General features: G+C 52.8%; 1 protein-coding gene across 3 annotated transcripts in view; it reads right to left on the bottom strand.

Annotated features, from left to right (window-relative positions):
* PRPF40A (pre-mRNA processing factor 40A) overlaps window positions 1-17,102 on the bottom strand; it is a 149,393-nt gene that overhangs the window by 71,356 nt on the left and 60,935 nt on the right. For all 3 annotated transcript variants that reach the window (XM_075317223.1, XM_075317224.1, XM_075317222.1), the window contains exons 16-19: window positions 15,948-16,098; window positions 14,191-14,324; window positions 13,958-14,072; window positions 13,761-13,852 (exon numbers count right to left, since the gene is read on the bottom strand). In XM_075317223.1, coding sequence (XP_075173338.1) covers window positions 13,761-13,852; window positions 13,958-14,072; window positions 14,191-14,324; window positions 15,948-16,098 — 492 coding nt within the window. The remainder of the gene's footprint in view (window positions 1-13,760; window positions 13,853-13,957; window positions 14,073-14,190; window positions 14,325-15,947; window positions 16,099-17,102) is intronic.

Consider the following 17,102-nt stretch of genomic DNA (forward strand, 5'->3'; position numbering starts at 1 on the left):
CGTCTGCCCAAGCTCGCATCTGCCGAAGCATAAGCATGCACTTGGTAGTGCTTCGAAAGGGTGTGCAGACTAGACCAAGTGGCAGCCTGACAGACCTGCTGAGCCGTAGCCCAAGAGGCACCGACAGCTCTGGTCGAGTGCGCCTTAATCCCTGGCGGGGGAGGCATCTGAGAACATAGGTAGGCATCGGATATGGCCGACCTAATCCAATGAGCTAGGGTCGGTTTAGAAGTCGAGAGACCCTTGCGCTGACCTGTGGTCAGCACAAAAAGAGAGGTGCACCGCCTAAAAAAACAGCGGTGCGTGACACATAGATCCGGAGCGTTCGCACCAAATCTAAAGCATGCAACGCTTTCTCAAAGCGATGCACAGGGGCCGAACAAAAGGGAAGACAATGAAATGTCCTGGTTAAGGTGGAACGGAGACACCACCTTAGGGAGAAGGCCCGGAGTTGGATGGAGAACCACCTTGTCTTGGTGAAAAAAACCAAAAAGGGTGACTCCGAAGAGAGCACAGTCAAATAAGAGACTCTCCTGAGAGAAATTATGGCCACCAGAAAAACCACTTTCTGTGAAAGACTAAACAACGAAACCTCCCTAAGAGGCTCAAAGGGGGGTTTCTGTAAGGCCATGAGGACCAAAGAAAGGTCTCAGGGATCCAGAGACCGCCGGTAAGGCGGAATGATGTGAGATGCGCCCTGCATGAAGGTGCGCACCTGGGCCAGTCGGGCGATACGCCGCTGACAGAGCCGAGACCTGTCCCTTGAGGGAATGAGGGACAGACCTAGCTGCAGGCCGGACTGTAGAAAGGACAGGATGGTCGGCAAGGAAAAAACGGCCAAGGAGCATGGCCGGAAGAACGACACCAGGACAGGAAAATTCTCCAAGTCCTGAGGTAAAACCTGGCCGAGGAAGACTTCCGAGCCTGAGTCATAGTGAAGATGACCTCGGAAGGAATGCCTGAAGCCATAAGGATTCAGGGCTCAAGAGCCACGCCGTCAATCTGAGAGCCGCAGAATTGTTGTGGAAAACGGACCCTCTGAGAGAACGTCTGGCCGGTCCGGGAGATGCCACAGCACCTCTACGAACAGACGGAGCAGGTCTGGGAACCAAGCTCGCCTGGGCCTGGGGCGATGAGTACGCCCCGACGGCCCTCCATTTTGATCTTGCGCAGGACTCTGGGCAAGAGAGCTAGAGGGGGAAACACGTAGGCCAGACGGAACTGGGACCAATCTGGAACCAGCGCGTCCGCTGCCAAGGCCTGAGGATCGTGGGAGCGAGCCACGTAAACCGGGACCTTGTTGTTGTGCCGGGATGCCATTAGATCCACTCCCGGAGTGCCCCGCCTGCTAAATTGACCGGAACACTGCCGGATGCAGGGCTCACTCGCCGCTGTCCACGGTTTGACGGCTGAGATAATCTGCCTCCCAGTTTTCTGCGCCTGGGATGTGGACTGCGGATATGGTGGACTTGGAGTCCTCCGTCCACTGAAGGATATGTTGAACTTCCAACATTGCTAGGCGGCTGCGAGTCCTAGGACTACAGCCCTGATTTCCAGCACATTGATCGAGAGGGCTGATTCGGACGGAGTCCAAGTGCCCTGTGCTCGGTGGTGGAGAAACACTGCTCCCCAGCCGGATAGACTGGCATCCGTGGTGAGAATCACCCATGACAGGGCCAGAAAGGAGCGTCCCTGGTACAGAGAGAGGGGCCGAAGCCACCACTTAAAGAGAGCTCCTGGTCTGTGGCGACAGAGCCACCAGCCTGTGCAAGGAAGAAGTCCCTTGTCCCAACAGCGGAAAATGTCCAGCTGCAGGGGACGCAGATGGAACTGGCAAGGGGAACCGCTTCTATTGACGCCACCATCTGACCCAGCACCTGCATGAGGTGCCTGATGGAATGACGGCGGAGCCTCAGCAGAGAGCGAACCGCCAGATGAAGAGACTGCTGTTTGACTAAGGGCAGCTTCACAAGTGCCAGCAGAGTCTCGAATTGCATCCCTAGGTACGTAAGTTCCTGGGTCGGGGTCAGAGTGGACTTGCAAGCGTGGCGAGAGTGAGCGAGACACTCCGCTGACAGTCTGCACTGGAAGAAGCCCTGACTAGAAGGGCGTCCAGGTAAGGAATCACTACCAACCCCTGGAGGAGCAGAACCGCAACTGGTGAATACACGAGGGGCCGTGGCTAACCCAAAGGGGAGAGCCACGAATTGGAAATGTTCCTCTCCGATTACAAAACGTAGCCAACGCTGGTGTGAAACTGCGAATGGCACATGCAGAGAGACATCTCTGATGTCGATGGATGCTAAGAAATCTCCTTGGGTCATTGACTGATCGCAGAGATTCCATGCAAAATTGCCGCACCTGAACATGCTTGTTGAGAAGCTTGAGATCCAGGTCGGAAAGCACAGAAATCTCAGAACCGTTCCCAGTCGGGAACTGGTACACTTACTCCATTGGCCTGCAAGAATGCCACGGCCTGTGAGAAGGCGGCGGCCTTGGAGCAGGGGGAAGTTGTCAGAAAAAATCTGTTTGGCGGCTGAATAGAATTCTATTCTGTAGCCGTGGGAGATGGTAACCCACACCCACCGATCGAAGACGTGTTGAAACCACACGTCGCCCAAGAGGGAGAGCCTGCCACCGACCAAGGACGTTACTGGCGCGGCCAGATAATCAAGAGGAGGCTGCCTTGGTGGCAGCGGCTCCTGCCGACTTAGGACGCGGCTTCATGCGCCAGTTGGTTTACGGACCTTGGCTGAGTTAGTGGACGAGGCCGAGGGCTTAGAGGACGACCAGTTAGAGGAAACGAAAGGAACGAAACCTCAACTGGTTCCTGCCCTGGAAGGTTTCCTGGGTTGTGGCATGGAAGTACTCTTCCTGCCAAAAGCTTCCTTAATAATTTCATCCAGTTGTTCACCGAATAGACTGGTCCCAGCAAAAGGGAGTCCAGCAAGGAACTTCTTAAGAAGCATCTGCCTTCCACTCTCAAAGCCACAGGAACCTGCGGATAGCGAGGGAAGTAGCCGAGGCCACCGCAGTGCGGTGACAGTCTCCAGCTATAGGATGAAAAGACTGAAGCCTGGAAGTTAAGGCAACCAATTCGGGCATAAAGGCCCTGGTGAGGGAATGCATCTCTTCCCGAGAAGCAGAGATGGCTTTGAGAGCCCGCACTGCTGCAAAAGATGGGGAGAACGAGGCCCCTGCCGCCTCATATATAGATTTGGCCAGAAGGACAACCTGGCGGACAGTGGGATCCTCAGAGAGGTGCAGTCAGCCACTGATACAACTGTCCGGGCTGAAAGTCTAGACACCGGAGGGTCCACCCTTGGTGAATGAGCCCACTCCTTGACCACCACTGGTGGAAGGGGGAAACAGTCATCAGAACCACGCTCTGGGAAGCGTCTGTCAGGACAGGCTCTGGGCTTGGTCACAGTGACCTGAATGCTGGAGTGGATAAGGAACACACTCCTTGTTCTCTTAGGCAAGGTATACTGATGCTTTTCTGCCAAAGAGGGGTGCTCCCCTGATACAGGCGGATTGAGGTCCAGTACAAATATAATGGACGCAATCAAATCATTAGCATCTGCGTCACTTTCGGACAGATCAATGGGGTACATGGAGAGCGTCCGAGCCCCCAGTAAGGCATCCTCCTTGTCCTGCGAGTCAGCTCGTGAACCAGAGCCGCGGGGCGAGGAGGGAAAGGGGACCCTGTGTCTCCATTTTAGGAGGACGGGCTCCCAGATGAAGAATCCTCTGTGAGCTTTGCTGAGCGAGCCGTAGCAGCAGAAGCGCCCTGAGAAGGGGGCTGATGCATGCTCAGCAGTGTCCGGGACAGCTGTCCCCTGGAGAGAGGGATTCTACCCCGGAGCCGGAGCAGCCGGAGGGACCACTGGGGATAAGCCTCCAGGCTGAGGCACCACTATGTCAGAGCAGGCATCACAATGTGGTTATGTGCTCGGTACAGACAGTACGAGTCAACATGCGGTGCATAATAAAAAACAGCCTTGCAGCCCTGCACTGATATAAGACATGCTGCAGAAGTGGGGGCTCTGTCCAGAAAGACCCCCAGCAGAGTATATAAACAGAGTATATAAGCAGCAGCACAACCAGAGGTTGTGGCTTGCCAGACCATTTAACATAACATCTCTGTGCCCTCCAGATTCCCCAGAAGTGGGGGCTTTTCGGAAAAAAAACCCCAGCAGAGTATATAAACAGAGTGTATAAGCAGCTGCACAACCGGAGGTTGTGGCTTGCCAGACTGTTTAACATAGGGGCATCTCTGTGCACTCCAGATCCCCCAGAACTGGGGGCTCTATCCCAGGCCCCCATTTGTCACAATGTGTTTGCAGACATTGATCTCTGTGCCCTAGAACGCTGAGAAAATGGCGTCCGCAGCGAGGAGAGGGGGCGGGGCCTACTCTGAGAGCAGGACGGAGGGCAAATGAGGCATACAGGGGAGGGAATCTTTCCTCAGTGAGGAGTGTCCCTTCCCTGTGCTGAGCAGCCGGTGGGCGGAGCCACCCTGTCTCACTGCACTGACTGACATAGAATCGAAACTAGGCCTCAGGCGAAGCCGGGGCCTAGATTTAAACATGCGGCCAGCGTGCAGGCACCATCGGCGCGGTTCTCCAGTGAAAACTGGAGAACCGGCCGGAAATGTTAAAACATACATATAACACATTCTCCCCCACAAATAAAGTACAAGGGACCCCTAGAAAGACCACTTTCTGTGGTAATAACGTCTCAGTACTTAGCTTGAGACGCAGGTGCCAGGTCCCTGGGGGGTCATCGCTCCGTCCGGCAGGATCCTGAACAGGGCTGCGGATGGAGACCGGTCTCCTGCAAAGCAGTGAGAACCGTGATGGCTCCCACTTCAAGCCAGAGCCTCAAGGGATGGCGAAGGAGCGCGGCATGTGAAGGCTCCAGCCCTGAAATCAACCTTAACAGCACCGCCGACATAGTGGGGTGAGAAGGGACATGCCGGGAGTCCAGAACCCGCTTTTCTTCCAAATCTTTGAAATCAAAAATCAGAGGATGCATGTGTGTGTGTGACCTCCTGAACACAAAGCATTGAACTGGTTGGATTTGTCATCCGGGGAGTGTATATGCTCGGAGGGAGGAGCTACACTTTTAGTGTAGCACTTTGTGTGTCCTCCGGAGGCAGAAGCTATAACACTCATGGTTTGGGTCTCCCATAAGGAACGATAAAGAAATGGCCCTTGAGACAGCAAGTCTGGACGGTCTGGGAGTGCCCACGGTTGACCCACCGTGAGGTGCCACAGATCCGGGTACCACGACCTCCTCGGCCAGTCTGGAGCGACGAGGATGGCGCGGCGGCAGTCGGACCTGATCTTGCGTAACACTCTGGGCAGCAGTGCCAGAGGAGGAAATACATAAGGCAGTCGAAACTGCGACCAATCCTGAACTAATGCGTCCGCCGCCAGAGCTCTGTGATCTTGAGACCGTGCCATGAATGCCGGGACTTTGTTGTTGTGCCGAGACGCCATGAGGTCGACGTCCGGCGTTCCCCAGCGGCAACAGATCTCTTGAAACACGTCCGGGTGAAGAGACCATTCCCCTGCGTCCATGCCCTGGCGACTGAGAAAGTCTGCTTCCCAGTTTTCTACGCCCGGGATGTGAACTGCGGAGATGGTGGAGGCTGTGGCTTCCGCCCACAGCAGAATCCGCCGAACTTCTTGGAAGGCTTGACGACTGCGTGTGCCGCCCTGGTGGTTGATGTACGCGACCGCCGTGGCGTTGTCCGACTGTATTCGGATCTGCCTGCCCTCCAGCCACCGCTGGAACGCCTTTAGGGCTAGATACACTGCCCTTATCTCCAGAACATTGATCTGAAGGGAGGACTCTGTCGGAGTCCAGGTTCCCTGAGCCCTGTGGTGGAGGAAGACCGCTCCCCACCCTGACAGACTCGCGTCCGTCGTGACCACAGCCCAGGATGGGGGCAGGAAGGATTTTCCCTTCGACAAAGAAGTGGGAAGAAGCCACCACTGAAGAGAGGTTTTGGCTGCCAGTGAAAGAGAGACGTTCCTGTCTAGGGACGTCGACCTCCTGTCCCATTTGCGGAGAATGTCCCATTGAAGTGGACGCAGATGAAACTGCGCAAAAGGAACTGCCTCCATTGCTGCCACCATCTTCCCTAGGAAGTGCATGAGGCGCCTCAAGGGTTGTGACTGGGCCCGAAGGAGAGATTGCACCCCTGTCTGCAGTGAACGCTGTTTGTCCAGCGGAAGCTTCACTATCGCTGAGAGAGTATGAAACTCCATCCCGAGGTAAGTCAGTGATTGGGTCGGTGTCAATTTTGACTTTGGGAAATTGATGATCCACCCGAACCTCTGGAGAGTCTCCAGAGCAATGGTCAGGCTGTGTTGACATGCCACCCAGGAGGGTGCCTTGACTAGAAGATCGTCTAAGTAAGGGATCACCGAGTGGCCCTGAGAGTGTAGGACCGCCACCACTGCTGCCATGACCTTGGTGAAGACCCATGGGGCTGTCGCCAGGCCGAAAGGCAGTGCCACGAACTGAAGGTGTTCGTCCCCGATGGCGAAACGCAGGAAGCGTTGATGCTCTGGTGCAATCGGCACATGGAGATAAGCATCCCTGATGTCGATTGATGCTAGGAAGTCTCCTTGGGACATCGAGGCGATGACAGAGCGGAGAGATTCCATCCGGAACCGTCTGGTTCTCACGTGTCTGTTGAGCAGTTTGAGGTCCAGAACGGGACGGAATGATCCGTCCTTTTTTGGCACCACGAACAAGTTGGAGTAAAAACCGCGACCACGTTCTTGAAGGGGAACGGGGATCACAACTCCTTCTGCCTTCAGAGTGTTCACCGCCTGAAAAAGTGCATCGGCTCGCTCGGGGGGGCGGAGATGTTCTGAAGAAACGAGTCGGAGGATGAGAACGGAGCTCTATCCTGTAACCGTGAGACAGAATGTCTCTCACCCATCGGTCTTGGACATGTGGCCACCAGGCGTCGCAAAAGCGGGAGAGCCTGCCACCGACCGAGGATGCGGTTTGGGGAGGCCGAAAGTCATGAGGAGGCCGCCTTGGAGGCGGTTCCTCCGGCGGTCTTTGTAGGACGTGACTTAGACCGCCATGCAGAAGAGTTCCTCTGGCCCTTCTGTGACCTGTTGGACGTGGAGGAATGGGACCTGGCTGAGGGCCGAAAGGACCGAAACCTCGGTTGTATTTTTCGTTGCTGAGGTCTGTTTGGTTTGGACTGGGGTAAGGACGAGGCCTTTCCCTTGGATTGTTTAATAATTTCGTCCAATTGCTCGCCAAACAAATGGTCGCCAGAAAATGGCAAACCGGTTAAGAACTTCTTGGAAGCAGAGTCTGCCTTCCATTCGCGTAGCCACATGGCCCTGCGGACTGCCACCGAATTGGCGGATGCTACCGCTGTACGGCTCGCAGAGTCCAGGACGGCGTTCATGGCGTAGGACGAAAAAGCCGACGCCTGAGAAGTCAAAGACACAACTTGCGGAGCAGAGGTACGTGTGACCGCATTAATCTCAGACAGACAAGCTGAGATAGCTTGGAGTGCCCACACGGCTGCAAAGGCCGGAGCAAAAGACGCGCCTATGGCTTCATAGATGGATTTCATCAGGAGCTCTATTTGCCTGTCAGTGGCATCCTTGAGCGATGAACCATCTGCCACTGATACTACGGATCTAGCCGCCAGTCTAGAGACTGGAGGATCCACCTTGGGACACTGAGCCCAACCCTTAACTACGTCAGGGGGGAAGGGGTAACGTGTGTCATTAAGGCGCTTAGTAAAGCGCTTGTCCGGAAATGCTCTGTGCTTCTGGACAGCATCTCTGAAGTTAGAGTGATCGAAAAACGCACTCCGTGTACGTTTGGGAAACCTAAACTGGTGCTTCTCCTGCTGCGAAGTCGACTCCTCTATAGGTGGAGTTGGGGGAGAAAGATCTAGCACCTGGTTGATGGACGCTATAAGGTCATTTACTATGGCGTCCCCTTCAGGTGTATCTAGATTGAGAGCAACGTCAGGATCAGAGCCCTGAGCTGCGACCTCCGCTTCATCCTCCAGAGAGTCCTCATGCTGAGACCCCGAACAGCGTGATGAAGTCGGGAAGGTTCCCAGCGAGCCCGCTTAGCCGGTCTGGGACTGCGGTCCGTGTCGGAGTCCTCACCGTGGGACCTAGGTGTCACCCCAGGAGCACTTTGCTGCGCCGACCGAGAGGGGCCTGGGGGCGATGAACTCACAGTGCCCTGGGCCTGTGTTACCGATCTAAACTGCAAGGCTTCTAGTATCTTAGCAGACCATTTGTCCATAGACTGAGCGATGGACTGTGAAAGCGACTCAGAGAGTTTCTCAGCCAAAACTGCAAACTCTGTCCCTGCCACCTGGACAGTGGAAGCCGGTGGTTCTACCTGAGCCGAGGGTCCCACCAGTGCCCGAGGCTCCGGCTGAGTGAGTGCCACAGGGGCCGAGCATTGCACACAGTGAGGGTAGGTGGAACCTGCAGGTAACATAGCCGCACAAGAGGTACAGGTTGCAAAATAAGCCTGTGCCTTGGCACCCTTGCTCTTTGCGGACGACATGCTGTTGTCTCCTTTGAGAGTGATCAGTGAGGGTATATAGCCAAAAGCAAAATAATGCGGCCGAACAGAGAAAATGTATACAATATATTATATATATATATATATATATATATATATATATATATATATCTATTATATATATACATATATACACTTCGGCACCCTAGGGGGGCCAGAACCTGGTAACCGGTGTGGCTTACCGACCGCCCAAAGCGGTTGTGTGTCCACCAGATTCCCTGCCTGGGCCTCCCAGAGCTGTAGAGCTCGTTCTGAAATCCTCCACCGGCAGAAGTGATTGTAAATATGGCTGCCAGAGTTCTCAGGGGAGGAGGGAGCCGTGGGCGGTGACTAATAAAGTGCGGGAATCTGGTGCCCCACAGTGCTCAGTGAGGGGGGAGGAGAACACCTAAGTATGCTCCAGCCCTCACTGCCGATGTCCAGTCGACCGTCCCGCCCTTACCCCTGACTGGCAGGCCCGGGGGCGGGAGTTATGGTACTAGGCCGCAGAAGCCGGGGACTAAATTTAATAACGCGGCCGACGAACAGGCGCGGTCGGCGCGGTAGTCCCGGTCGTCACAGAAAAACAGCAGCCGCTGCAGCGTCTGTAACACAGGCGCTCCATGCGCCGTCCCCAAGGGGACACAGAGTACCTTTTAGATGCAGGGCCTGTCCCTGATGATACCCAGTCTCCTGTCCGTCAGATTCCCCCAGGGGCTGCGGAGGGAGCCCGGTCCTAGTGAAAGGTGACCGGTTAGGATCCCACTTCTCCCAGAGCCTCTAAGGGATGGGGAAGGAAAACGGCATGTGGCTCCAGCCTTTGTACCCGCATTGGGTACCTCAACCTTGACAGCACCGCCGACTTAGTGGGGTGAGAAGGGAGCATGCCGGGGGCCCTGTAGGGGGCCCTCTTTTCTTCCATCCGATACAATCAGCAGCTGCTGCTGACTAAAATGTGGAGCTTGCGTGAATGTGTGCCTCCTTCAACACAAAGCATAAAACTGATGGGCCCGTGATGCACGGGAGGGTGTATAGGCAGAGGGGAGGGGTTACACTTTTTAAAGTGTAATACTTTGTGTGGCCTCCGGAGGCAGAAGCTATACACCCAATTGTCTGGGTCTCCCAATGGAGCGACAAAGAAATTCCCTTTTTCTTTGTCGCTCCATTGGGAGACCCAGACAATTGGGACGTCCAAGAGCAGTCCCTGGGTGGGTAAAAGAATACCTCGATAAAAAGAGCCGAAAACGGCCCCCTCTTACAGGTGGGCAACCGCCGCCTGAAGGACTCGCCTACCTAGACTGGCGTCTGCTGATGCATAGGTATGCACTTGATAGTGTTTCGTGAAAGTGTGCAGACTAGACCACGTAGCTGCCTGACACACCTGCTGAGCCGTCGCCCGGTGCCGCAATGCCCAGGACGCACCCACGGCTCTGGTAGAATGGGCTTTCAGCCCTGAAGGGAGCGGAAGCCCGGAAGAACGGTAGGCCTCGAGAATCGGTTCCTTGATCCACCGAGCCAAGGTTGACTTGGAGGCCTGAGAGCCCTTACGCTGGCCAGCGACAAGGACAAAGAGCGCATCTGAACGGCGCAGGGGCGCCGTGCGAGACACGTAGAACCGGAGTGCTCTCACTAGATCCAAAGAGTGCAAATCCTTTTCACACTGGTGAATTGGATTAGGGCAAAAGGAAGGCAAGGAGATATCCTGATTGAGATGAAAAGGGGATACCACCTTAGGGAGAAATTCCGGGACCGGACGCAGAACCACCTTATCCTGGTGAAAAACCAGGAAGGGGGCTTTGCATGACAGCGCTGCAAGCTCAGACACTCTCCGAAGTGATGTGACTGCCACTAGGAAGGCCACCTTCTGCGAAAGACGTGAGAGAGAGACATCCCGCAGCGGCTCGAAAGGTGGTTTTTGAAGAGCCGTCAGAACCCTGTTAAGATCCCAGGGTTCCAGCGGACGCTTGTAAGGTGGGACTATGTGGCAAACCCCCTGCAGGAACGTGCGGACCTGCGGAAGCCTGGCTAGACGCTTCTGAAAAAACACGGAGAGCGCCGATACTTGGCCCTTGAGAGAGCCGAGGGACAAACCCTTGTCCATTCCAGATTGAAGGAATGAAAGAAAAGTGGGTAAGGCAAACGGCCATGGAGGAAAACCGTTATTAGCGCACCAGGATAGGAAGATTTGCCAAGACCTGTAATAGATCTTGGCGGACGTTGGCTTCCTGGCCTGTCTCATGGTGGCAATGACATCCTGAGATAACCCTGAAGACGCTAAGAGCCAGGACTCAATGGCCACACAGTCAGGTTGAGGGCCACAGAATTCAGATGGAAAAACGGGCCTTGTGACAGCAAGTCTGGGCGGTCTGGAAGCGCCCACGGTTGACCCACCGTGAGATGCCACAGATCCGGATACCACGACCGCCTCGGCCAGTCTGGAGCGACGAGAATGGCGCGACGGCAGTCGGACCTGATCTTGTGTAGTACTCTGGGCAGCATCGCCAGAGGGGGAAACACATAAGGCAGTCGAAACTGCGACCAATCCTGGACTAAAGCGTCCGCTGCCAGAGCTCTGTGATCCTGAGACCGTGCCATGAAGGCCGGGACCTTGTTGTTGTGCCGTGACGCCATGAGATCGACGTCCGGCGTTCCCCAGCGGCGACAGATCTCTCGAAACACGTCTGGGTGCAGACACCATTCCCCCGCGTCCATGCCCTGACGACTGAGAAAATCTGCTTCCCAGTTTTCTACGCCCGGGATGTGAACTGCGGAGATGGTGGAGCCTGTGGCTTCCACCCACTGCAGAATCCGTCGGACTTCCTGGAAGGCTTGACGACTGCGAGTGCCGCCTTGGTGGTTGATGTAGGCGACGGCAGTGGCGTTGTCCGACTGGATACGGATCTGCCTGCCCTCCAGCCACCGATGGAAAGCCAATAGGGCTAGATATACTGCCCTTATCTCCAGGATATTGATCTGAAGGGATGATTCTATCGGAGTCCAGGTTCCCTGAGCCCTGTGGTGGAGAAAAAACGCTCCCCAACCTGACAGGCTCGCGTCCGTGGTGACCACAGCCTAGGTTGGGGGTAGGAAGGATTTTCCCCGCGACAGAGAAGTGGGTAGGAGCCACCACTGAAGTGATGTTTTGGTTGCAAGGGAAAGAGAGACGTTCTTGTCGAGAGAAGCCGCACTCTTGTCCCATTTGCGGAGAATGTGCCATTGGAGTGGCCGTAGATGGAAGGAGAGCCCACACGGCTGCAAAGGCCGGGGCGAAAGACGTGCCCGTGGCCTCATAGATGGACTTCACCAAGAGCTCTATCTGTCTGTCAGTGGCATCCTTCAGGGATGAGCCATCTGCAACAGACACAACGGACCTAGCAGCCAATCTGGAGGATCCACCTTGGGACAGTGAGCCCAACCCTTAACGACTTCAGATGGAAAGGGGTAACGCGTGTCAGTGTGACGTTTAGCAAAGCGCTTGTCCGGGACCGCTCTGGGCTTCTGGACAGCATCCCTGAAGTTAGAGTGATCAAAAAACGTATTGCGCATACGTTTGGGGAACCGAAACTGGTGTTTCTCCTGCTGAGACGCCGACTCCTCTACAGGAGGAGGCGGGGGTGAGAGATCCAACACCTGGTTGATGGACGAGATAAGATCATTTACTAAGGCGTCCCCCTCAGGTGTATCAAGGTTAAGGGCGAAGTCAGGGTCAGAGCCCTGAGCTCCCACGTCCGCCTCGTCTTCCAGAGAGTCCTCAAGCTGGGATCCCGAGCAGCGTGAGGAAGTCGGGGAAGAGTCCCAGCGAGACCGCTTAGCCGGTCTGGGACTGCGGTCCGGGCAGGAGTCCTCCGCCTGAGACCTAGGGGCCAACCTTGGAGCGCGCTGCGGCGCGGACCGAGAGGGGCCTGGAGGAGACGAGCTAATAGGGGCCGGGGCCTGTGGAAGGTCCGGTCTGGACTGCAATGCCTCAAGGAGTTTAGAAGACCATTTGTCCATAGACAGTGCAATAGATTGAGAAAGTGACAGAGTTTCTCAGCAAAAGAGGCCAACACCGGTGACTCTGTCCCTGCAGCCTGCTCAGGGGGAGCAGGGGGGATCTACATGAGCCGAGGGGCCCACCAGTGCCCGAGGCTCCGGCTGAGCAAGCGAGGCAGGAGTCGAGCATTGCTCACAGTGAGGGTAGGTGGAACCCGCAGGTAACATAGCCCCACAAGAGGTACAGGCTGCGAAAAAAATCTGTGCCTTAGTAGCTTTGCTCCTTGTGGACAACATGCTGTTGTCTCCTAGGAGAGTGACCACTGAGGGTATATGGGAAAAGGGTATACAGCCTGACTGAACAGATATATATATCTATTATATATATATATATATATATATATATATATATATATATATATATATATATATATATATATATATATATATATATATATATGTATCTATTCCGGCACCCTAGGGGGACCAGCACCGGGTGACCGGTGTGGCTTACCGACCGCTCACGAGCGGAGTGTGTCCTCCAGATTCCCTGCCGTGGATCCCCCGGAGCTGCAGAGCTGTTCACTGAGTAGCATCCACCGGCAGAATGCCAGAAAATGGCCGCCGGAGCTCTCAGGGAAGGAGTGGGGCCGAGGGCGGCGCCAGCAAAGAGCGGGAATCTGGGGTCCCCACAGTGGTCAGTGAGGGGGGAGGAAGACATGCAGGATGCTCCAGCCCTCACATCCGACGTCATGCCGGGGGCCCCGCGGGGGTCCTCTTTCCTTCCAACCGACATAACTAAGTATGAGAATGCATGAGTGGATGTGTGCCTCCTTCCACACAAAGCATAAAACTGAGGAGCCCGTGATCCACGGGAGGGTGTATAGGCAGAGGGGAGGGGTTACACTTTTTAAAGTGTAATACTTTGTGTGGCCTCCAGAGGCAGAAGCTATACACCCAATTGTCTGGGTCTCCCAATGGAGCGACAAAGAAAATACATTTTTTTTGCAAAGCTCGGCATTTTCCTTAACTTGTGGAAGAATAAGCACCAGTAAAAGTTCAGCCATCTCTATTATGTCCGGATAAGGAGTGTTCCACACTAGGCAAGGAAGAGGAGGGACCCACATCTATCAAGCATTCATTGTACATCCTTTGGACATGTCATTAACCATCAAGTTGGGAATATCCTTTTGACTCTGACAAATACCTACCCTCAATATATCTTTGATAATTTTTTTCTCATCGTGATATCGAGCTTTCAGACCCTCCACGTAAAATTTGAAAAGATCTAAGGCTGTGGAACCTATAAAAGAACATATGCAATTGTAGTAAAAAAAATAAATAAAAAAAAATATCAATCTATATTCCAAAGCTTAATTTACAGAAGAAGAATCCGTAACTTCCTCACCTGGCTGACCGAGCATATTGGCAAAGCGAATGTCCGAGCTAACGGTAGGATACAACTCCATCCAAGACGACATGGAATGTAACTGACCGTGTTCATGCAATTCATCTAAAAATATCTGAAACCAAAAAGTCACAAGATTTTACAAAAAAAGAAAAAAAAAAAAGTTTAGGAAGTAATGTTTCAGAATAATTGGATAGTGAAGAAATAACAAAAAGCTGCTGTAGGTCATTAACCTGGAAAGATTCTCTGTTTTTACGCTGCCGTCTTCTTTCCCGTAGCAAAGTCTTTTGCTTGTCATCCTCTTCCTCTTTTTCTAAAGCACGAATGTGCTCTTCAAAGCATATTAAGGCATCTTCTTTATCCATATCTAAGAAAAAAAAAATGTAAAATGCATTATAAAAAAAAAACAAAAACCCCAAAAACTCCTCTCACTGTAAAGAGGTTTCTGCTTTGAACACATCACGGATTTAAAGTGATGGCGCAGCGATATCTTCACCGATGTGGCTTCATCACAGAAATCCAGACCAATCACTAGAATTAAAGGGAACCTGTCAGCAGAAATTTCGCCCAAAACCTAAAAGATTCCCCCTCTGCAGCTCCTGGGCTGCATTCTAGAAAGGTCCCTGTTATTATTGTGCCCCCTGTGAGACCAAAATAAAGACTTTATAAAGATGTACCTTTTTGTATTCAGATTCTGTAAATGTGACACGGGGGCGGGCTTTCTGATGTCCGTTATTCTGCCTCCTGGTCCTGTATGCCCCCATCGCTCCTTTCCATAGCTGATGCACCACCCACTGCTCCAGCCATCCCCGCGCATGCCCAGTGCCAGTCTCACGGGACTGAGCAGTGACCGCTGGTGACGTGTGCGCAGGCAAGTGATTATGGGCGGGGCTGTGATTGTTATCAGCAAGTACCCGCCCATAATCTCGTGAGCGCGCAAACCTCACCAGCGGTCACACTGTGCTCAGGGTAGTGCTAGACTGTATGGGCTGCTTCCAGGGATGGCGTCCCTTTTGTCACGTGATAGTATTTTGAACACGCCCCTATCACGTGACAAAAGGGACGTCATCCCTGGAAGCAGTCCATACAGTCTAGCACTACCCTGAGCACAGTGTGACCGATGGTGAGGTTTGCGCGCTCACGAGATTATGGGCGGGTACTTGCTGATAACAATCACAGCCCCGCCCATAATCACTTGCCTACGCACAGGTCACCAGCGGTCACACTGCTCAGTCCCGTGAGACTGGCACTGGGCATGCGCGGGGATGGCTGGAGCAGTGGGCGGTGCATCAGCTATGGAAAGGAGCGATGGGGGCGGCATACAGGACCAGGAGGCAGAATAACGGACGCCAGAGAGCCCGCCCCCGTGTCACATTTACAGTATCTGAATACAAAAAGGTACCACTTTATAAAGTCTTTATTTTGGTCTCACATGGGGCACAATAATAACAGGGACCTTTCTAGAATGCAGCCCAGGAGCTGCAGAGGGGGAATCTTTTAGGTTTTGGGCAAAATTTCTGCTGACAGGTTCCCTTTAAGGTCCCAAAGTTCCCTGCATCAATGAAGTGTTACTGAGGCTAATGGTGTGCTCACATCAGGGTATAGATCATCGCTCTGATACTCATCCGGAAAAGTTGTTCCTTTCTGATAGTTTACCCCTATATACTCTAGTCTGAATAGACAAAGGATATTAAAATGGATCACGAGTTATAAAAGATTAATAATGTACTTATAGTTGCTGAATGGGTTTAATTATGTGAATACATATTAATAATTGTGGATTAATTGTGCCCCATAAGTGGATCCTCTGTTTGGAAAACTCTATTGTATAATTGGTTTTTATATGTTTATAATAAAAATTCATTTTATGGGATTTTTTTGGCACTGTTTTTTTTAGAAGGGATTGGTGGTAATTAAATCGTTCCTGCAAAGCCTGAACAAAATCATATGTGAGAATATTTCATCACATCTCAGCAACATGTCTGCATACTCTGAAGTTCTTCATCTTCAGCAAATGTAGGGTTGTCCATAAGGTATTGCTGGGCTTCCGACCACGTGGTGCAGTAGGTTACATTCGCCATGTTGTCCAGTATGTTCTTTAAAGCCTCCCAGTTCCGCTTCCTCAGTTGCTTCGCTTGTTCCTGTGAAGTAGCAAAAAACAAGAGAAATATTCAATTATAGTAAGGAAAAAAAATGCTCTAAAATGACCCAATAAGCAGAGTACACAGCAGCGACAAATCTAATGCCTGGTCACAGAAGAGCAATCGTATAATAACTGCTTTTATATAAAGGCTCCACTGATATTTTTTACATAACATCGATAACTGACATTTAAAAACACTTTTTCCCTTCTAAGGTTGAGGCCACACGGGGATTAGTGCGAGTGCTCGCATGACACTCTACTTACACTCACAGCACAGCGGGAGTCGAGTGTCATGCGACTGTGGTCCGATCCTGTGATCAGACCACAGCTGCAGAGGGCGGGCCGGCGCTGCAGGGGACCGGGAAGGGATTTATCTCCCTATTTCGTCCATTGCCGGCTGATGCAAGAATCGCATTACACTCCACTGTGAGTGCAGTGCGATATTTCTCTCGCCCCATAGACTTGTATGGGTGCGAGTGCAACAGGATCGCATTCCACCCGCAGCATGCTGCGATTGTTTTCTCGGTCCGATTAGGGCTGAGAAAATAATTGCTCATGGGAGCGGACCCATAGAGTAATTATTGGCCTGAGTAAAATGCGATTTTTTTTTTTTATCATATTCCACTTGCTCCGTATTACTATGCTGACCCATCAGTGTTTGATTGGCTTGGAGTCTCAGAACTCCTAAAACTACTCAACAGAATGGTGCATGATCCTAAAGATCACGTCATTAATATCAATGTACTGACAAATCTCCTTTAAAAGATTGCTCCCATTTTAATTGGGTGATGGCACATCGCTTCGGTGGGTGTCTGACCCACTTATCCTGAGGAAGAAGTGAATTCAGCACCAGTTTAGTGCAGCGCTCCCTGCAATGAGGAGCGCCGGCCTCCTGCTTGGAATGAGTCGGCTGTGACCGCACACAGGTTGTTCCCGGGATGATGATAAAGTGATGGCATTACCCTAGCAATGTGCCATCACTTTACATGGGAATGGGATTTT

The sequence above is a fragment of the Anomaloglossus baeobatrachus genome, chromosome 7 (assembly GCF_048569485.1).
Source record: "Anomaloglossus baeobatrachus isolate aAnoBae1 chromosome 7, aAnoBae1.hap1, whole genome shotgun sequence".
Classification (NCBI taxonomy): Eukaryota; Metazoa; Chordata; class Amphibia; order Anura; family Aromobatidae; genus Anomaloglossus; species Anomaloglossus baeobatrachus.